This window comes from Protopterus annectens, chromosome 10.part0, assembly GCF_019279795.1.
Source record: "Protopterus annectens isolate FY-2018-M chromosome 10.part0, PAN1.0, whole genome shotgun sequence".
NCBI classification, from domain to species: domain Eukaryota; kingdom Metazoa; phylum Chordata; order Ceratodontiformes; family Protopteridae; genus Protopterus; species Protopterus annectens.
In genome coordinates this window covers 672,390,449-672,408,600 of record NC_056744.1, presented here as the reverse complement: position 1 = coordinate 672,408,600, position 18,152 = coordinate 672,390,449, and the positions used below count along the sequence as shown (strand labels likewise).

At 38.4% G+C, this 18,152-nt stretch overlaps 1 protein-coding gene across 3 annotated transcripts in view; it reads left to right on the top strand.

The window, feature by feature from the left end:
- The window catches only part of FYB2 (FYN binding protein 2), a 1,416,888-nt gene that overhangs the window by 929,145 nt on the left and 469,591 nt on the right, over positions 1-18,152 (top strand). For all 3 annotated transcript variants that reach the window (XM_044085512.1, XM_044085511.1, XM_044085513.1), the window contains exon 12: positions 16,346-16,412. In XM_044085512.1, coding sequence (XP_043941447.1) covers positions 16,346-16,412 — 67 coding nt within the window. The remainder of the gene's footprint in view (positions 1-16,345; positions 16,413-18,152) is intronic.

Below are 18,152 nucleotides of genomic sequence, written 5' to 3'. Positions count from 1 at the left end.
CACAAATGTGATAAAAATTTTATTGAAAACATATTGTGTGCACTTAGGGTAGGCTTTATTGAATCTGGCCCTTAATTCCAAGTCATGGAAACCAATACACACTTGCTATTGTAATGATTTTTTATGTAATCCAAGTTTACTAATGAAAGCATACCTTTAGTGTCTGTGAATTTGGATTATATTTTAGGCATGACTGTTGATTTTTTCCATAAAATAGCAATTTCCTTTTCTGTCCAAAAGAGGTTGAAACTAATAGTTTATAATCTATGTTATTTATTCTAAATATGAAAACCCTGTGGCGTTTACTCAACACGCTAAAACGCCTTTGTTCCGGAATCAAGATGACACTGGTGCAGCAAAATAGTAGTCACTGTATAGAGTGAAAAGAACAAGAACTATTTTCCACTGTAATAGTAGTATAATAAGGTAAAACTTTTATTCCACAAACAAGGTTAAGCGCTTTCACGTCCAGATGTTATTTATTCTGTAATAAACTAGTTTTCTGAAGTAAAACTGTATGTGCCTTATTTAGACTCAAATATTTAAAAACTCTTTTTATTACAAATGTTGTTGCCATTTATATAAATTGGTAAAACTTTCAAAGTATTAATTTTTCTTAAAGTCTTTCTTGAAGCTTTGTGCCAACATTTCAATTGATTAAAATATTATCATTATACAATTCTCTCTAATTTCACTAAATTGTGATTCTATTGCCAAACAAATTATTACATATTATGAATTGAAAATGTCTTAAAATATTAAGAAACCATCTTAGTCATAGATCTAAATTTCTTGTCAGGCTTAGATACACCAAATTGAGTAATTCACTTCTAAATATAAAATATGACTAACAATCACAATTTATATGGGATACTCTCTAAAGATATATCTGTTATCATTGAGTCTATATCTAAATTATATTCATATACACTCCACTTATTTAGTGAACATATAAATTCACTTACCACATTATATCTGCGTTCTGTACCAGTTCTGTCCTCCTTTTTTCTGGGTATTGAGTCTTCCTCTTCCTAGTGATTTTTTTTCTTTTTTGCATATTAAGACACTGAAAGATTTATTTATTTATTTATTTTATTTTACATTTGTTGACCGGGATAGATACCTGTCCATTCTCAGCGGAGCCCTAGGGAGAAAAGCTCCTTACATACATACAGGAAAAACTGTTACATTAAACAAGTTAAAGCACTGTTACCAATACAATACATAGGATAAAAGTAATTCATTCTGTCATATAAAAATCTGATTCGTTATAGAGTAACAATTAAGAGCAATGCAGGTGTGGCCAAAATACCTCTTTAGCACATGTTTATATTGCCAGAGTTAGTCAGGATTAGAGCAAGGCTATAGCCATTGCCTTTTAAAGCACTGTTTTAGATTTTTTTTTCAATTGGGTTAGAATGAGTTCTGAAGTAAGCTCAGCAGGAAGTGATTACCATATTTTGCCAACAGAGTTGGCATACAGAGAGTCTCCATACTAGTTGTTGCTTTTGAGGGTTTGGACTATAATTTGTTAAATGAGCGAAGTGTCTTGAGGTTGCTGTAAGAGGTGATAAAATTTTGTAAGTACGGGTGTGTTTTCAGGTTGGTAGAGAATTTTATGTGCTACTATTAGCTGATTGTTCTGAAGTTGGATAGGCAATTCTAGCCACCCTAGATTCTTTAGGTTCAGACAGTGGTGTGTTCTGTATGCTGCTCCAGTGGCAAATCTAGCAATATGATTAAAACAGCTAGAGAGTTGATTAAGGTCAGACTTACTTAAGTTTGTGAAGAGAGGGGATGCATAAAGGATGGTGAAAAGTAGATGTGTATGAGCAATTACCGTCCTGCCTAGTGGAGTGAGGAAAGGTTTGATCTTGCATAGTGAGCCAGGTTTTTTTTATTAACTTTTTTAATAGTTTAATTAATATGCATATCAAACTTGGTTATCGACTGTTACACCTAAGAGTTTAGTATAAGGATCTGGGACAATGACAGTGCCATTGTTAGATTTTATAGTAAAGGTTGGAGTGGAGGCTTTATGAGTTGGGGAGAAAAGCAGTAGTTTCATTTTGATAGGATTTAACAGGAAACATTGATTACAGAGCCAATTTCTGACCGTATTAAAAACATTTTGGGATAGAATCTGCAGACTTAAAGGAGAGGTGGCAGAGCAAATCCAAGTGGAGTCATCCACATATTGAATGCAGGTGGCTGTTGGGATGACTGTGTACAGGTCATTAATAAAGATAGAAAATAATAGGGATCCTAATATAGAGCCCCGAGGGACCCCAAGGGTGATAGGTAGAAGGTAATATAGTTTGTTCTGCCATAGTACAGCCTGTTGTCTATCACTCAGATAAGATATGAATCATTGGAGAGCCTGGACATCTAGGGGAATAGTTTTAAGTGTGTGTACGAGTAGTTGGTGGTTGATCATGTCGAAAGCTTTGGAGATATCAAGAAAGAGAGCAAAAGAAAGCTTATTGTTGTTTCAGTTTTGATTAATAACATTGGAGAAGGAGAGGAGGGCTGTGGTTGTACTGTGAAATGGTTTGAAACCATGCTGCGAGTTAGCCAGGAGATTGTGCTGAATGAGATGACTCGGGAGTTATTTTAAGGATGCACTTCTCCATAATTTTAGACAGGGGTGACAAAATAGCTATAGGTCTGTAATTTGATAGTTCAGTGGAACTGCCCCTTTTGTGGAGTGGAATAACATGGGATGCCTTCCAGATGGAGGGGATAGTGGCTTCTGATATAGTTCTATTGATCTGGTTAGAGATTGGGTATGCTATGGCATCTGCAGATTTTTGTAGATACTCAGCTGGGAGGAGATCCGCTGCAAGAGTGGTTGGTTTATTTTCTTGATTAGGGCACGGATAAGTGATGTGAAAACTGGTTGAAAGTTAAAAGGGAGTTGAGAACTAGGTGCAGCGGTGTTGGGACTTGGGCAACAGGGAGATAGCTGATTAGCTAGTGACTGGTTAGTTTCTGTGAAGAAACTAATAAAGGAATTAGCAACGTCTTCCAAAGGTTTTTGGATGGTAGCCGAAAGTGTAGGAGTTGTGCATTGACCTGGGTGAATAAGTTTATGTCTGCCCAAAATTGTTTTGATGCTTCTATTGTAAATGGGAGTAAAAGTTTTTTTTTTTATCTAGGGTGGTAGATTTTTTAGTGCTGTTCCTTTGTTGTCTAAATCTAAGTTGATCTAAGGGGGATTTTTGTGGTATGCCAAGTGATCCAAGCTTTGTTTCTAAGTAAGATCATTTGTCTGGTTAAGCCATGGAGCAACTTTTGCTTTAGTTCTTCTAGAACATGCAGGTGCATGGGTATCGAGTATGGCTAGGAATTTGGTGCTGAAATATAATACAGCTTCTTCAAGTGGTAGATGTTTTAGGACTGCCCAATTACATGGTTTTAGCTCATTTTGGAAATTAGCAGAGTTAAAGGTTTTGTTGTTTCTTATTGTTTTGTGAGTAGGTTGGTGGGGGGATGTCAGTCTTATGCCTGATTATTTAGGTAAGAAAATGGTCACTTATGTCTTCAGGTCGGGTACCGGTCCTTTACTTGTGGGGATGGCTATTAATTGAGTATCCAATTCAGGATACTATCTTTGTTGTTAGGTTTACTGATCCTAGTAGGGGAAGATATGATCTGAGTAAATCCGTATAGATTTACACGGATGGTCAGAGATTCTGAGGAACAAATATTCCAGTCGATGTTGAAGTCTTCTAGAACAATGGTTTCTTGAGGGTAGATGCTAGACAGCCAAGAGAGGATATCATCTAGGGTGTTTGCGTTAATACCTGGGGGAATGTAGACACAGGCTATGTTAATACTTTTGTTTTTATTAATTTGAAGCTTGATAATGAGAATTTCAGCATTATCAACACGGGGTGGCTGTGTGGAATCAGAGGTCACATCTAGAGTAGTTTTGTATAGTACAGCTACCCCTACTCCATTTCTAGTGGTACGGTCTAACTTTAGTATTTTATAACCTGGGGATAAAACCTCATTATCTGCCATTGATGGTTTTAGCCAGGTTTGAGTAAGACAAAGTATATCCAGGGAATGTGTATCTAAGAGTGCATGCAGTGGTGGACCTTATTATTTAAGCTTCTAATATTTAGGTGACTTACCAGGAGTGAGTTTGAAGGTTCATTTAAAGTTTGTAAGTTAGTGGGAATAGTAGAATTGGGGCTAGGATTGACTAGTGAGGTTGGGCCAGCGTTTGGATGAATGTCCCCATCCCTTGTGACGTTGCCATGTAGTCTGATTGTAAGCTTCAGGAATTTAATTATTAGTCTTAGGTAATTCTTGGTTTCGGGGTTGATATATCTGGATCTAATGGGTTGGTGGCATTTTATATCCAAGGAGTTAGTTGTAAGGGGGATTATTAAGTGGTCTAATTTAATTTGTATTATTGGAGTGGTGGTTTGGCTTCTTGGGTAGTGGTAGCCTAGGTAGGACATATTTTCGTAGGTGGTGAGAAGATATGGAATTATCATCAAGGGTAGTAGGCAGTATAATAGCATTAATTTGAAAGGTTTCACGGCCAGTAACAGAGGCATTGTCGAGATATTAGCTTTGATTTTTGCCCAACTTGAGTGGAGGGATAATTAGGATAGGTAGGTAGGGAGGGTCCTGATAATACCTGGATAGTTGTTGATTGGTTCTAAAAAGAGGGGGGTAGTTTTAGAGTTATAAATTTAGGAGTAGAAGAGGTGGGTGAAATTTGGAGGCAGGGTGGGAAGCAGAGTGAGCTCGAGCACAGCGGGGCTTAACCTGACCACAAGATCTGTAGGACCTGTATAAGCATGCAAGTACAATGAGGCTTTTTTTATTTTAAAAATACTCTAACATATTGTCATCCAAGTTGAAATGTTTGAAAAAAGTTTTAAGAGCAGAATTCCTTTGATTGATCAACAAAATTTAAAATGCCAAAAATAAAGTAATATAAAGATGAACATCCATTTATTTTTTTATATCAAATTAATATCTAATATTTTTACATCAATGAAATCTTTAAGTATTGACAAAGAACAGCATATGTTTCATGTCATGTATATATCTCTGTTTTATTTATGCATTTAAATGACTTTGTGTGTTTATTATTATTATGTACTTCTATACAGATAAAATGTGTATTTGTCTGTAAGATGCATCTCAAAACATTTTCATGGACTACTTCTGTTACTTTTGATTATGTGACAGAATACTCGCAAGCAATACACAGGATAAATAGTATTTAATTGAGGTACAATGAACTCTCTCAAATCTATCCATTGTGATCAAGTCACCGAGAACATTGTAATATGTAATCTATCTTTGCTGTAATGAAACAATATATATGTAGCATCTTCTTTCATAGGTTGTTAATAGAGTTGCTTGCAGTACAAGTGACCGTTGAGGACCGTAACCCAAATTCCTAGTTGTACCAAACACTCTGGTTAAGTAACTTACTTGAGGTCACACTGAAGGCAGATGAGGACTAAGGGAATCAAACTTTGTACCACAGGAACTCCAGCTCACAACCTTAACTGTGTATACTGCAACTACCGTACTTAAATGGAAAACTTAAGTGAGGGGCATCTACTTGTCAAGCTAACTCAAATAAAATAAATCACTTACTTAGCATTTAAAATGTTTTTCCTATCTACTTACAGCAATTTTGTTCTTGGCTTTTGTTTTAGATCTTCATCTTCTTTAAACACATGTGAATTGCTTGTGATATGTAAACTCTTAGTACAGCATTTTTAAACAGTAAATTAACACACTTCTCTTCCATAAATGTTACCATATTCAGCAGTAGTCATTTCCTAACTCAGAAGTTGCACATGTATTTTCTCTGTGCATACGTATTATTGCATATATATTAAGTCTTCCACTTTTGTACAACAGAACATATATATATATATATATATATTTATATATAAATTTTTAGTCAGACCTGTATTCAAACACTGTTTCAACAATATCTTCATATATACATCAGTACAAGCCATATTTAATTGAGGTAATTGTTCCTTCAATTCAATTTACTCAATAAATCTTACTGAATAAACTGATTGCAGTGTATTTTTTGTTCAGCTTGTTAATTAATCGCTACTTCTGATGCGCTATGACGTCATTGACACAACATTTTACAGCCTGTATATTAGATTTCTTTTTTACTTCAACTTAATAGATAAACTGACTTCAGCAGCATTGTGTACCTGTGTGCTGAGCATTTCCTACTTCTACGTTGAGGCAGAACAGCATGAACCACTGACACGAGACAAATCCTTCACAATCACAACACTTAAGCTAAACAGTTATTGAAAGTTTAAGTAAAGAAGAAAAATATGAATGCATCAAGCTAACAGAAAACACAACTTTTTTAAGCTGTTTATTAAGTTAATTGAATAATTCTAACAAATAAATATTTGTAAATTTTTTTTACATTTTACAGACCTCAAAAGCAACATGCGCATAAAGTAAATGGAAGGCTTGATGGCAGGAAGTTGACATTTTCTTTATTATTATTATTATTATTTCACTTACACACCTACTCCAAATTAAAACATCAGTAGTTAAGTATACTATTTTTTTGCAAAACATTGCTGTTATTGTCTTTTAACCTCTATATAAATCCTAGATACTGTGGGAACTATAATTTCAGTATTGTGTAACTTTTATAAAATATAGTTAAAATGCTTGTCTTCTCTTCTCTTAATTCATATTACCTTTACTTCATTATTTCTGACTGTGGTGTGTAAATATGTTAGTAAATTGTTTCTAGTACTTAAAAGTTAATTGGAGCAAAATTTGTTTCTAGTTCTTCAAAGTTAATTGGAACAAACATATCATTCCTGTTTCGAACTATTACTAAAACATCCAAAATAGTGACATGCAAATATTTCTCTCAGCTTGTGTCTTCAAGTTTATTCCAGCTCATTCAGTTAAAGTAAGGTTATAATATTATTAGATTGAACACAAGCAATGGCTTCTTGTAGTACAATCCTTATTTATGCAGTAAAAAGAAGAAAATCTGTAAAGTATTGTATTGTTTTTAATTTCTTTGATGAAGGGAAGGTAGGCTTTTCTTTTTTCTATAACTTTACTCAAAAGTTATTGTCCAATGTAATTGTATTTCCTCCTACTTTAGGAGAATGCTTTGCAGTTCTCAGAATTACAGCCTTGTCAGTGTTCAAAGTAAGTTCATTGCGATGCATCTTGTCGCAGAATCTTTTTTACCCTAGGTTTTCAGGTAACCCTATGAGCTCAGTCTGTTCCATGGGATAATGCCTCTAGTATATTAAGGATCTTGGGAATCGATTAATAAAAGACATTTATCATATTCTTCCTTCTAATTTTTCTGTACTACATTTATTCCTGAATTACTCTGCCTCACTTTATTTTCTAAGTCATCTACATTTTCTAAATGTTTTTTTGTTGAGAAGAAACTCATTTTGTGTCCCTGCTTAATCTCCCTTTAACATTATTTAAAATTGTTCTTTCTCTCTACATATGTATATATATATATATATATATATATATATATATATATATATATATATATATATATATATATGCTGATTAACATTAGTTTTAAGATCTGATCTAATGTTGTCCACTTCATTCCAATAAACTGTGGGAATATGGTTCTGATGCTTGGAACTGACCGGACACCTTCTTCCAGGTTGAGACTCCTGACTTGAGCTCCTCCTAACTATCCATAATACCCCGCTCACCCACAGTACCTCAGATCTCCTTTGCCATGCTTAATGTTAGCATTGAGGTCCAGCTTGAACTTCTCTGTCATTGTTCTTGGTGAGTCTTTTTACTTATTGTTGCCTTTCCCATTTGTCTTCTTTGACTTTATTTCCATTTCTACCCCTTTCTAGTTCTCTGGTTTCTATCCATTAGGATATTTATATAAAAAAAAGCTTCTCCTTTCTGACTTTTCTTCTTCTTCTCCTTTTTCTTCCTCATGGTTGATCAGAAGACATTAGGCTTTAAAAGGTGCACTTCCTGTGTTCAGAAGAGCCCCTTTTCTGATGCCCATGGAGAGTGCATGTACTGTTTGGGGCCTATTTACTTGGATGCCCCTTGTGGCATTTGCTGGGCTTTCCATCCCTGGCCTCTAGTAGATAGGAAAAGTGAACTCATTTTAAAAAGGCTGCTTTCTCCTATCATCACCTCAGGGATACCTTCTACATCAGGGACTCAACCCCCATCCAAGAAGCCCAGAGATTCCTGGAAGTCCAAGAGGCCATCTCCCTCGCAATCTTGCTCAGAACTGCACAGAAAGAAAACTAGACCATCAGAGCCAACTTGTTCGGCTCTGAGCTCTCTGACCTTGAGCTCTTCTGTGCACCATTTTTCCTCAGTTGCTACAGGGCCGAGTGGTGACCCCTCAGCATTGGCTATGGCACTGTCAGCACCAACATTTTCTTTGCTGGTGTCTACTAAGAGGTCTCCATCTTGTTCCCCATGGAGACCCCCCCCCCAACCTCCTTCCTGTGCTTCATGTAAGTTTTCCCAAAGCTTGTCCTCTGAGGATATTAATAAGCTTATGGGTCTTGTCTGCCCCGTCCATTTCCAGATCTGTGAGGCTTCCCCTGTTCCATCTGGTAGTTTCATCTCCAATTCAACACCTGGTGTCAGAGGTGTTGGTTCTGTTAGGCTCTTGTTGCAGGGTTTTGGAGCCAATTGAGATCTCTTCTTCACCTTTGACAACTCTCCTTGATTTTGCTTGGTCTGGCTGCTTCAGTTCTGTGTATGTCTTAGAGCCATGCATCAAGGTCAGTTCTGTGGTGTTGACTTCAACTCCGAAGCTTTTGGAGTCATCTCTTCCCCTCGGGGCCTTGGTATTTGACAGCTCAGCTCCAACTCTCACCTTGGAGCAGGAGACCCATTCTCTCTGGGAGTGTCTGCTCCAGTAGTTTTGGCTCTGACAAGACAACTCCAGGTGGTTCGGAGTCCTCCTGCTTTCAAGGTCATGGAGAGGGTCCTCTCCATTCTAGGAGATCCTTGGCACTTACCACAGTTGAACTAGCCCCCCCCCCCGCCTCACTCTGTAACTGTGTCTGAGACCTCTGAGCTACCACAGGGACAGCTGGTCCTAGAATGCCTCCACCCCATTCCCTCAATGGATCCCCAAACTTCTTCAGACACCTCCCCAGAGAAGGTCCCTTTGATCAGACCATGTAAAAGGAGGCATGTGGATTCCCCTATGGAATCTCTCACTACCAAAGAAGGCAAAGGGCCTCCCAAATCACCACCTGACAAGGTCTCCTTTGGAGACATCCTTGAAGTCCTTTTCCGAAAGGGTGGATGGTCTTCCAGAACCCCTTCCCTGAGGGAATCTGTATTGTGGGAAGTTTTCAGGTCAGCCCATCTACTACCTGAGTGTCCCCCCAAGCCGTCCTGCTCATCCAGCTGGTGTCTTCAAGGGCCTGGAAGGAGCTGGAAACTGTGGAACTGATTCCTAAACATGCTGACAAAATTTTAAGTGCTCCAGATGACAAAGCCTTTTGGACCAAATGAATCCTGGTAGATGTCTTGGTTATGGTGAAAGCCACCAAGAAGGAGCTGGCTTATGACAGCTCCTCTGTCCCACCTCCAAATAGAGAATCCCAGCTGTTCAACAGATTTGGCAAAAGGGTATATATCTCATCTACCTTTGCACTTCGGGCTTATCCCATTTTACCCATCTACAAAGGAATTAGTTAAGGAACTTTCGAGCTGTGTCCCTGGGTCCATGCCTGCTGAGGAATGGGAGCCTGTTTCCTGTAGTCTGGCCACCCTACATTCCTTAGCCAATATGTCCATGAGGCTCATTTCTCGCATTGCAGCGGGTACCTCAAATACAGCCAGTTCCAGCATTGCCATATAGCGTCATGCCTGGATGAAGCTGTGCAATTTTTTGGAGCCTTTCAGGTAGTCCTTTGTTAATACCCCTTTTGATGGCTCTATGTTGTTTGGGCCCACGGTATGTGACACTTTAACCCAGACTGAGAAAGATAGTAAGACCCTGTCTGCTGTCAGATCCATTTTTCTACTCCACAATGGACCTTCTCAAGGATCCAGCAGAGAAGTATGAAAATGTAGTTTAGAAAGTCACAGGGCACTTTCCAGGACACTCAGAGAACCCCCCCACCCACCCGAGATAGATGGGGATATGTTCAGAATAGTAAACACAGCCTAAGTGGCTGAGGGAGTCCGCAAAATCAAGGGTCATGGGAACCCGCTCTGGTCAAGCCTTTGCAGTGATTCTTAACTGTTGGCCAACTGCTCCTCCAGAAGCAGTCTGGGGACATTTGTACTGGCACCCAGAAGTCTGGGAGGCCATCACAAATGACAAATGGGTGCTAAGGATCATATCCAGAGGATACTCCATTCCCTTTTCTGACATTCCAAAACAAACATTTTTCCTCCCTGATGTTCCACCCAGTCAGAGAGAGGACGTGGGCCAAGAAATAAGAAAGTTACTGCAAAAAAAATTCATCCAAGAAGTTCCCAGTGAGTTAGATCGGTCGTTTACTCCAGATTCTATTTGGTACCCAAAAAGACAGGAGACTTGTGGCCTATCTTGGATCTGTCCTCCCTGAACAAGTCAGTAAAACACACGAAGTTCAGGAGAGTCATGATTCAATCCATCTTACCACTCCTGAAGATGAGCGATTGGATGTGTTGTATAGACCTCAAGGATGTATGCATTACCATATCAAACTGGACAGGCTTCAGGCCTTTTCTACCTTTCAGGCTAGGAGCCAGTCACTGTCAATTTCAGGTGCTTCCAGTTGTTCTCACTACAGCCCCCAGGGTGTTCAAATGTTTAGCAGTAGTTGCAGCTCATCTCCAACTGCAAGGCTATCAGATATTCCCATATTTGGATGACTGGCTCCTGACTGACCCAACTAGGGATCTACTACTCCAGGCCAGGGATTACTTCCTCAGCTTAGCATCTACACTTGGAAGAACTGCCAATTTGTAGAAGTCACACATGGATCCAGTACAGACCATAGACTTCACAGGGGTACATCTAGATAGAAGGATGTCTTACATTTACATTACATCGGACAGGGTATCCAGTCTAAAATCCCACATCAGCCAGATTTTGACTGCTTCAAAACCCCGACTTGTCTAGTTCTCCAAGCCTTAGGCTCCATGGCAGCAACCATAACTCTTCTTCCAATTGCACATTTCCACATGCAAATTCTTCAGTGGACCTTGGATGTACAGTGGTCTCTTCTCGGGAATCCTCTGAACCTTCCCATCAACCTGTGTGTACAAGGACTCTCTTCTTTGGTAGCTCCATTCTCCAGAGATCACTCAAGGACGCCCTTTCATCCTTTCCTCTCCAGTCAACACATTGACCACAGATGCCTCCCAGTTTGGGTGGCTGGGGGGAATTGCCTGGGCTGGATGGTCCAAGGCACAGGGACGACCCAGGAAACCAAGATGCTTAGCAATGTTCTTGAGATGAGAGTGGTTCTTCTAGTGTTGCAGGAACTAGACAGCTTTCTTCCTCAGGGAGTTGTTGCAGTCCAAACAGAGAACATGTCAGTGGTTTGGTACATCGACAATCAGGGAAGGAACCAGGTTTTACTCCCTATGTCGAGAAGCTGTGAGAGTTTGGCAGTGGGCAGTTTCTTCCAACCACTTTCTGGTAGTAATCAAAAATTCTAGCCGTCAGGCTCAGCCGAGTGCTACTGATGCCTCACGAGTGGTCCCTGAATCAGTCCATGGCAGATGCGATCTTCCAGAAATGATGTTATCCTTGCTGTGACCTCTTTGCATCCCCTCCCAACAACACATGCAGCAAGTATTTTGCCTTGATCTCTCCTCAGGGACAGTCCACCAGAAATGCTGTTGTGCATGCTTGGCCCTCCGGTCTACTCTTTGCCTTTCCCCATCTTCTGTTGATTACCAATTTCCTGCAGAAAGCTCTCTGGTTGCAAAGCAAAGTGATTCTCATTGCTCCCTTTTGGCCTCAACAAACCTGGTTCACCTTTCTTGTCTTATCTGGTTTGCTCCCGATGAAGTTGGATCCAAGTGCAGATCTACTTTCTTATCCATCGGGGAATCCACATCCCAATATTCAGGGCCTGAAATTGACCACATGGTTTCTCCACTTTGGATGATGATTAGCTCTCTAAGGCTGTCTTCCCCAGTTTGAGAAATTTTGATTTCATCCCATAGAGCATCTACTCAAAAAATTTACAAAAGTAAGTGGAAAAGATTCTCCTTTTGGGCTGAAGAGAAACAGATAGATCCCTTTTCAGCCCCGGTTTTAGTAGTAGTAGACTTTCTGGCTTCCCTTTTCAAAGATGGTGCTAGTTATTCTATAGTCAAAGTTCAACTTGCTGCCACTTCCAACTTCCACTTTGGTTTTGTTGTGATGTCTGGCCTCTACAAAATTGTGTAAGACTTTTCTTTGGGACACCTGTCTGTTTCAGCCACCAGTCAGCGACCCTACTCCTCCCTGGTATCTTACTATGATCCTGCAAACCTTAGTTCATCCCCCATTTGAACGCTCAGCCACTGTAGATCTGAAATTTCTCTCCTGGAAAACTCTTTTCCTAGTAGCAATTACCTCGGCCAGGAGAGTGTCCAAGCTCCAGGCTGTTTCTGCATAATTTCCTTATTTAGTTTTTCATAAAGACAGAGTGACTCTGCATATAAATCTTTCCTTCTTACTCAGTGTGGCTAAAGAAACTAACATTAATCAGTCTTCCAGTATTCTTTCCTCAGTATCAGAAGAAAGGAGAGTACACCATACACATGCTTGATGTTCATAAACAGCTTCATTTTTACACCCATAGAGTCAAATCCCTCAGGAAGTGCGATTAGCTGTTTGTTTCCTTTTCAAACGCCAAGAAAGGTATAGCAGTAACCAAAGTTACATTGACTAGATGGTTGAAAGTCTATACAACTTTTATTTATTCTTTCAAGGATATTTCTTTACTGGGCCCAGTAAGGGTGCACTCTACAAGGTCCATGGCCATGTCTCAGGCCTTTTGGTGTACAGCTTCTATTGAGGGCATTTGTGCTGTTGCTACTTGGTGAAACCCCCATACTTTTATTGTACATTACTAATCAGACATTATATCGAGGAGTGGAAGTGTGTTTGGTTCTGCTGTAGTCTGGAATATCCTACCTTGATGGCCACCCTGGATTATAATAGCTGAGGACTCTGTCCCACAGGATAATGGAATGAAGTGGATAATATCAGATAAAGAAGTTATGTTCTTACCGTAATGTTCTGTCTGTGTTGTCCATTTTCATTCCATTAACCTCCCCACCACCCTTTACCCTATCCAGAATTTTTCAGGAAGCATAGTAGAAGTTACAAAGAATCTTATTTCTTTTGTTGAGGTCCTGATGTTCTTCTCTTGTATGATATGTGTGTATACATTTGATCTTCGTGCTGTTGTAATATAGTGAATGGTTAATGGACACTAGGTTCTTGTTGACAGACTTGATCTGAGGTACTGTGGGCCATCAGGGCATTATTGGTAGGTAGGAGGAGCTCAAGTTAGGAGTCTCCAGCTGGAAGAAGGCAGCTGGTTGGTTCTGAGCATCAGAACTGTGTTCCCATAGGTTAATGGAATGAAGTCCTACAACACAGATGGAATGTGATGTTAAGAACATAATTTCTTTTTTGTATAGTATAGACTTTCATAGAGTCCTTATTAATGTCAACTTCATCCATTTTCAAAGACAGTTTTCAAATATTTAATAATAGAGTACTGAAGTTCTTTCTACATAGTACTTTTCTTGCACTGCTACTTTGGAGCGACTTATTCTGCTGAATTTCTCCAAAGATAAGTAATTGGTTAAACTGACAAGACATTTTTGAAAGTTTTCTTCAATAGTGATCCAAATATTATTGAATGTCTTCTCAGAAGTTTCCACTCCAAAAAATTACAGTATAATCTTTCTTATTACAATTTCTTATGGATCTTCAGTGATCTGTCCCAGAGCTGTTAACTCTTCACCATCTTGTCCAACCCTGAAGCATGTTGTTTTATAAAATTGTATTCCATTTCCTTTAGTGGAAGAAATACTAGTAAGTCTGTGGCCTGATCTCAACCTGTCTACCTCCACTTTCCTCTGGTTCTCAAGCTATCTTTCTAATAGGTTACAGTCAGATGTCAAACCACCTGCTCACCTTTTTTATCCATCCAGACAGGAGTCCCCCAAGGCTCTGTTGTAGGGCACTTCTTTTTAACATCCTTACTAATAACCTCCACTTGTCATGTTGCACCCCCTCTCTTATAAAGTACTCTAAGAACTCTAATCTTATTTCCTTTTCGGATAACATCACTCATCTTCACTCCATAACACAGAACTCATGTCTCTCCCTAGAAAATGGCTAACTGATAACCAACTCATCCTCAGAGCTAAAAAAAAAAAAAAACACCTTCTCTTCATTCCTAAGTATCTTGCCCAACATAAGACCACCTTCACCATCTCATTTCTTAACAGCACCATTATTAAAGTTGAAGCTCACACTAAGCTCCTCTGTACCATAATTGATGACCAATTAAAATTTGACCTCCGCATTCAACACTGTATTAAAAAAATACTTCATAAATTGGGACTACTCTATAAAAATAAAAATAAATTCCTCTCTCCTGACTCCAAACCTGCCCTGGCGCAAGCATTCCTTTTACCTTACCTTCTCTACTCCTCTCCCATACTTACAAGTCTACAATCCACCTTACTACACAGACTCAAACAAACAACAAAATAGCTAGATTTGCCAGCACCCCACTATACAAATCTCACCACTGCCTTGCCCTAACACAACTCCAGTGGCTTGAATTCCCTCAACTACTGCTTCTATCCCAGATATAAAGTAATTCACTCCTTAATAAATAAACCTTCATCCTGCCCCTCCCTTTCCACTCTAGTATCACTCTGTTCCTCTACTCGTACTCTCTGTAGCTCCAATCAACTCCTCCTTGGCACATACAAATAGGCAAACTACTCTACAAAAATACTGTATTAGAAGCCTGGAACAAATTCTCCTCAAATATTTGAAATATCAAATCTGCTAACAGCTTAAAAAAATAACTAAAAAGCTACCTTACAAACTTGAGCTCCTGTCCTTGCCAGGACCCTACCTAATTACCCCTCCCTCTCTCCCTTCCCTAAAACCTATATCTCATAGGTAAATAGAGAAGAAAAAAATAAAAAAAAAACAAAATTCCGTCAGATCAATGAGAAGCCATTAGCTGCTTCACTGTACATAGATACATGTAAATAGCAACACATCTGTGTCATGTTACTTATCTAATAGTCTTTATAATGCAATGCTAAAAAGTGTATTAACTTGCTTTACTCTAGAATTGTTTAGGTAGTTAATCTTGTTTTATTTACTCTATCTCCTTTCTGTGTAAATTCTTATTTATTCATGCTATGTAATTGTCAGTCTTCAAATTGTACAGCATTGTATTTCTTGTAATTACTTCTGGTGTAATCCTGAATTTATGTAAGATTTGAGATATTGTGGAGCTTTTCTCCTTGTGTCTCCACTAAAAACGGACTTTGGCTCAGTTGGACTAAGCCAGATAACAAATGACAAATAAATAAAAAAATATAAAATAATAGAGTGAATTTGGACAAGGTACAGAGAAATTCAAATTCCCCTACCACTTTTTTAATGGCACTCCCCAGGCCATAGTGCAGTCTATACTAGCATATTGCATACAGAAAATTGGGGTGGCCCACAGTTTCATGTCTCAATAGGAAGAGGAGGTGCGACTCTTAACTGCTGACACTGATAACCATCAAATCAAGCATGCATCAGTGAATGATATTTAATGGATGTGTGTGTGGTGTGGTTTGCGGAAGACCTCCTCCTAGGGAAAAATGTTATAAAACCAGTCTTCATTTCACAGTCTTTTGCTCATGAAGTCCATTTTTGAAACTTTGGTACAAGTGCTGCAAAGTGTTATAACTTAAACTGTTCTTTTGTTGTGTTTATTTTGAAAATGCAGATTTTTTTCAGTATAATGTAAATTATTATAAAGGTTTTCCTACAGGGAATGAGAATAACACTCATGGTGTATGCAGTTCTTCTATGATCAATATGTTTATTCAGAATCACTTTAACTATCCATACATTTTGTTATAACATAGTTTTAGGTGGACTCTAAACATTCACAAGAATTTTAACATTGAAATATAATAAGTAAATGACTTTTTTCTGTGTTTTGTATTTATAGTACAGTTTTTACTGTTGCTTAGTACAACCAAAGCTGTTTTGCTTGACTTTGGTATAATGGTTTACATTTGTACATCTTAGTCATTCTTGTGAAGACTAATACATTAATTCTTCTTTTAACAGTTGCAGATGATAATTCTGAAGAAGCATATGAAGATATTGGAAATGTTCATTTGTCTGCTGATAAGAAGTAGGATGTTGCATCAGTCACTTGCTTATTTTATTAAATCAGCATTTATTATTGTTTACATGTTTTGCATATTGAACCACAATACTTTTGTTCCTTTTTTTTTTTTTTTTATCTACAAGGAAAAGTCCGTAAAGGTAGTGTCCCAGCAAGGACCCTTGTGTGACATTTTTTTGCTAGTAATGTGTAATAAATAACTTACCATTGTGGCCTACCTTTTTGTCCCATGTAGGCAGTTTCTCATATATGTTTACCTGTTCATTTTCAGTAAATTAGATTACTTTATCTATACACTATTACATTTACTTGACAAAAGAAGGATACAATATGCTAATGTAGTCTGCTCTTTAAATAGGTTTAATGTCCCCTGCATGCCTACCTTTTCTATTAACCTTTCTTCATTTCTCCCCTGGCCTTTTGAATATATCTATGGATTCTCTTGTCACCATTTGTATAATCTGTTTCTTGAGTCTACAACCATTTCTGTGAAGAAGCACTTATGGAAATACATTTTTATCTGTGCAATTTTATAAAATGCAGATGTGTTAAGGGAGATCTTTCTTAACCAGCCTGAGTGTGACAAATCTGTCTGCGTTCCAGGTTCCAAATCAAATAAGCAAAAAAAAAAAAAAAAAAAAAAAAATTGTGTGTCCTTAGACCTTTTTAAGAAGTAAGTATGACAGTCTTATTGATGATTGATGCGCTGACCATTGAAATTAAGCTTGATAAAAAAAAAATCTCCATGACAGTTTTCAAGATGCAAGAGATGCAAGCTTTAATACTGGAAATGGAATAAATTATCTATATTTTTTTTAAAAGAGAAAGAGTTCCATCAGACCTGGCCATCTCCTAAAAGGCTTCAGATGTAGAGTCTAAGGACCCCCTTAAGTCTTTTGTTTAGTCTGTCCAGTATGCTGCCTGTCCTTCCTGTTCATTGTGATCCTTTCTCAGCACCCTGATATGATCTTTTTGCAAGTATCACGTCCTCACTTTGTCTTCTGCTCACAAGTGAGAAGATCTGTAGCTCCTCTTGTCCCTGGATATCTCCATTCCTCCAACCCACAGATGTTTCATATGGGTTTCTCTGGATTTCTTATGACATTAGATATCACTTTTCTTGTATGCTATCCAGATCTGCAAGAAATACTAATGGTATGGTCTGGCAGGGGCTATACAGTGAAAAAATTACCTCCTGGCTAATGAAGTCAATCTCCAGAGGATACAACCAGCATTTCATGTGCTACTGGTACCACCCTCTCACTGTGCTAGTGATGGTCCTGCCCAGGTGTGATCAATATCCCTAGACCCTTTTCCTCCTCTGATGGCATCACTGACACTTCACACAAGGGCTCTCATAGGCCAGGTGCATTACTTTACATTTGCTTGCAGTGGTTTTAACTGTTACTATATTGCCCATATGTTTAGCATTTCCAAATCCTTCGCAAGAGACTCTCTATTTTTCAGCACAGCACTTATCTGTATGTCACCTACAAAAATTTGATCTTGTTTTCTATTCCCAAAAAATGTCTGGCAAATGCACTGAAATGTACTTGACTTGGGACAGGTACCTGCAGTACTCCATTCATATGTTTCTTTATTTCTTACATCAGCTCTTTCATAACAATCTTCTGTTCTCTACCATTCAGCCATTCCGAGTTTGGTTCCTTATCATTTTCCTTTAGCCCATCTAGATTTCATGTCAGCCTCCCATGTGGGATTGTTCCAGATTTTCTTTTTGCTTAA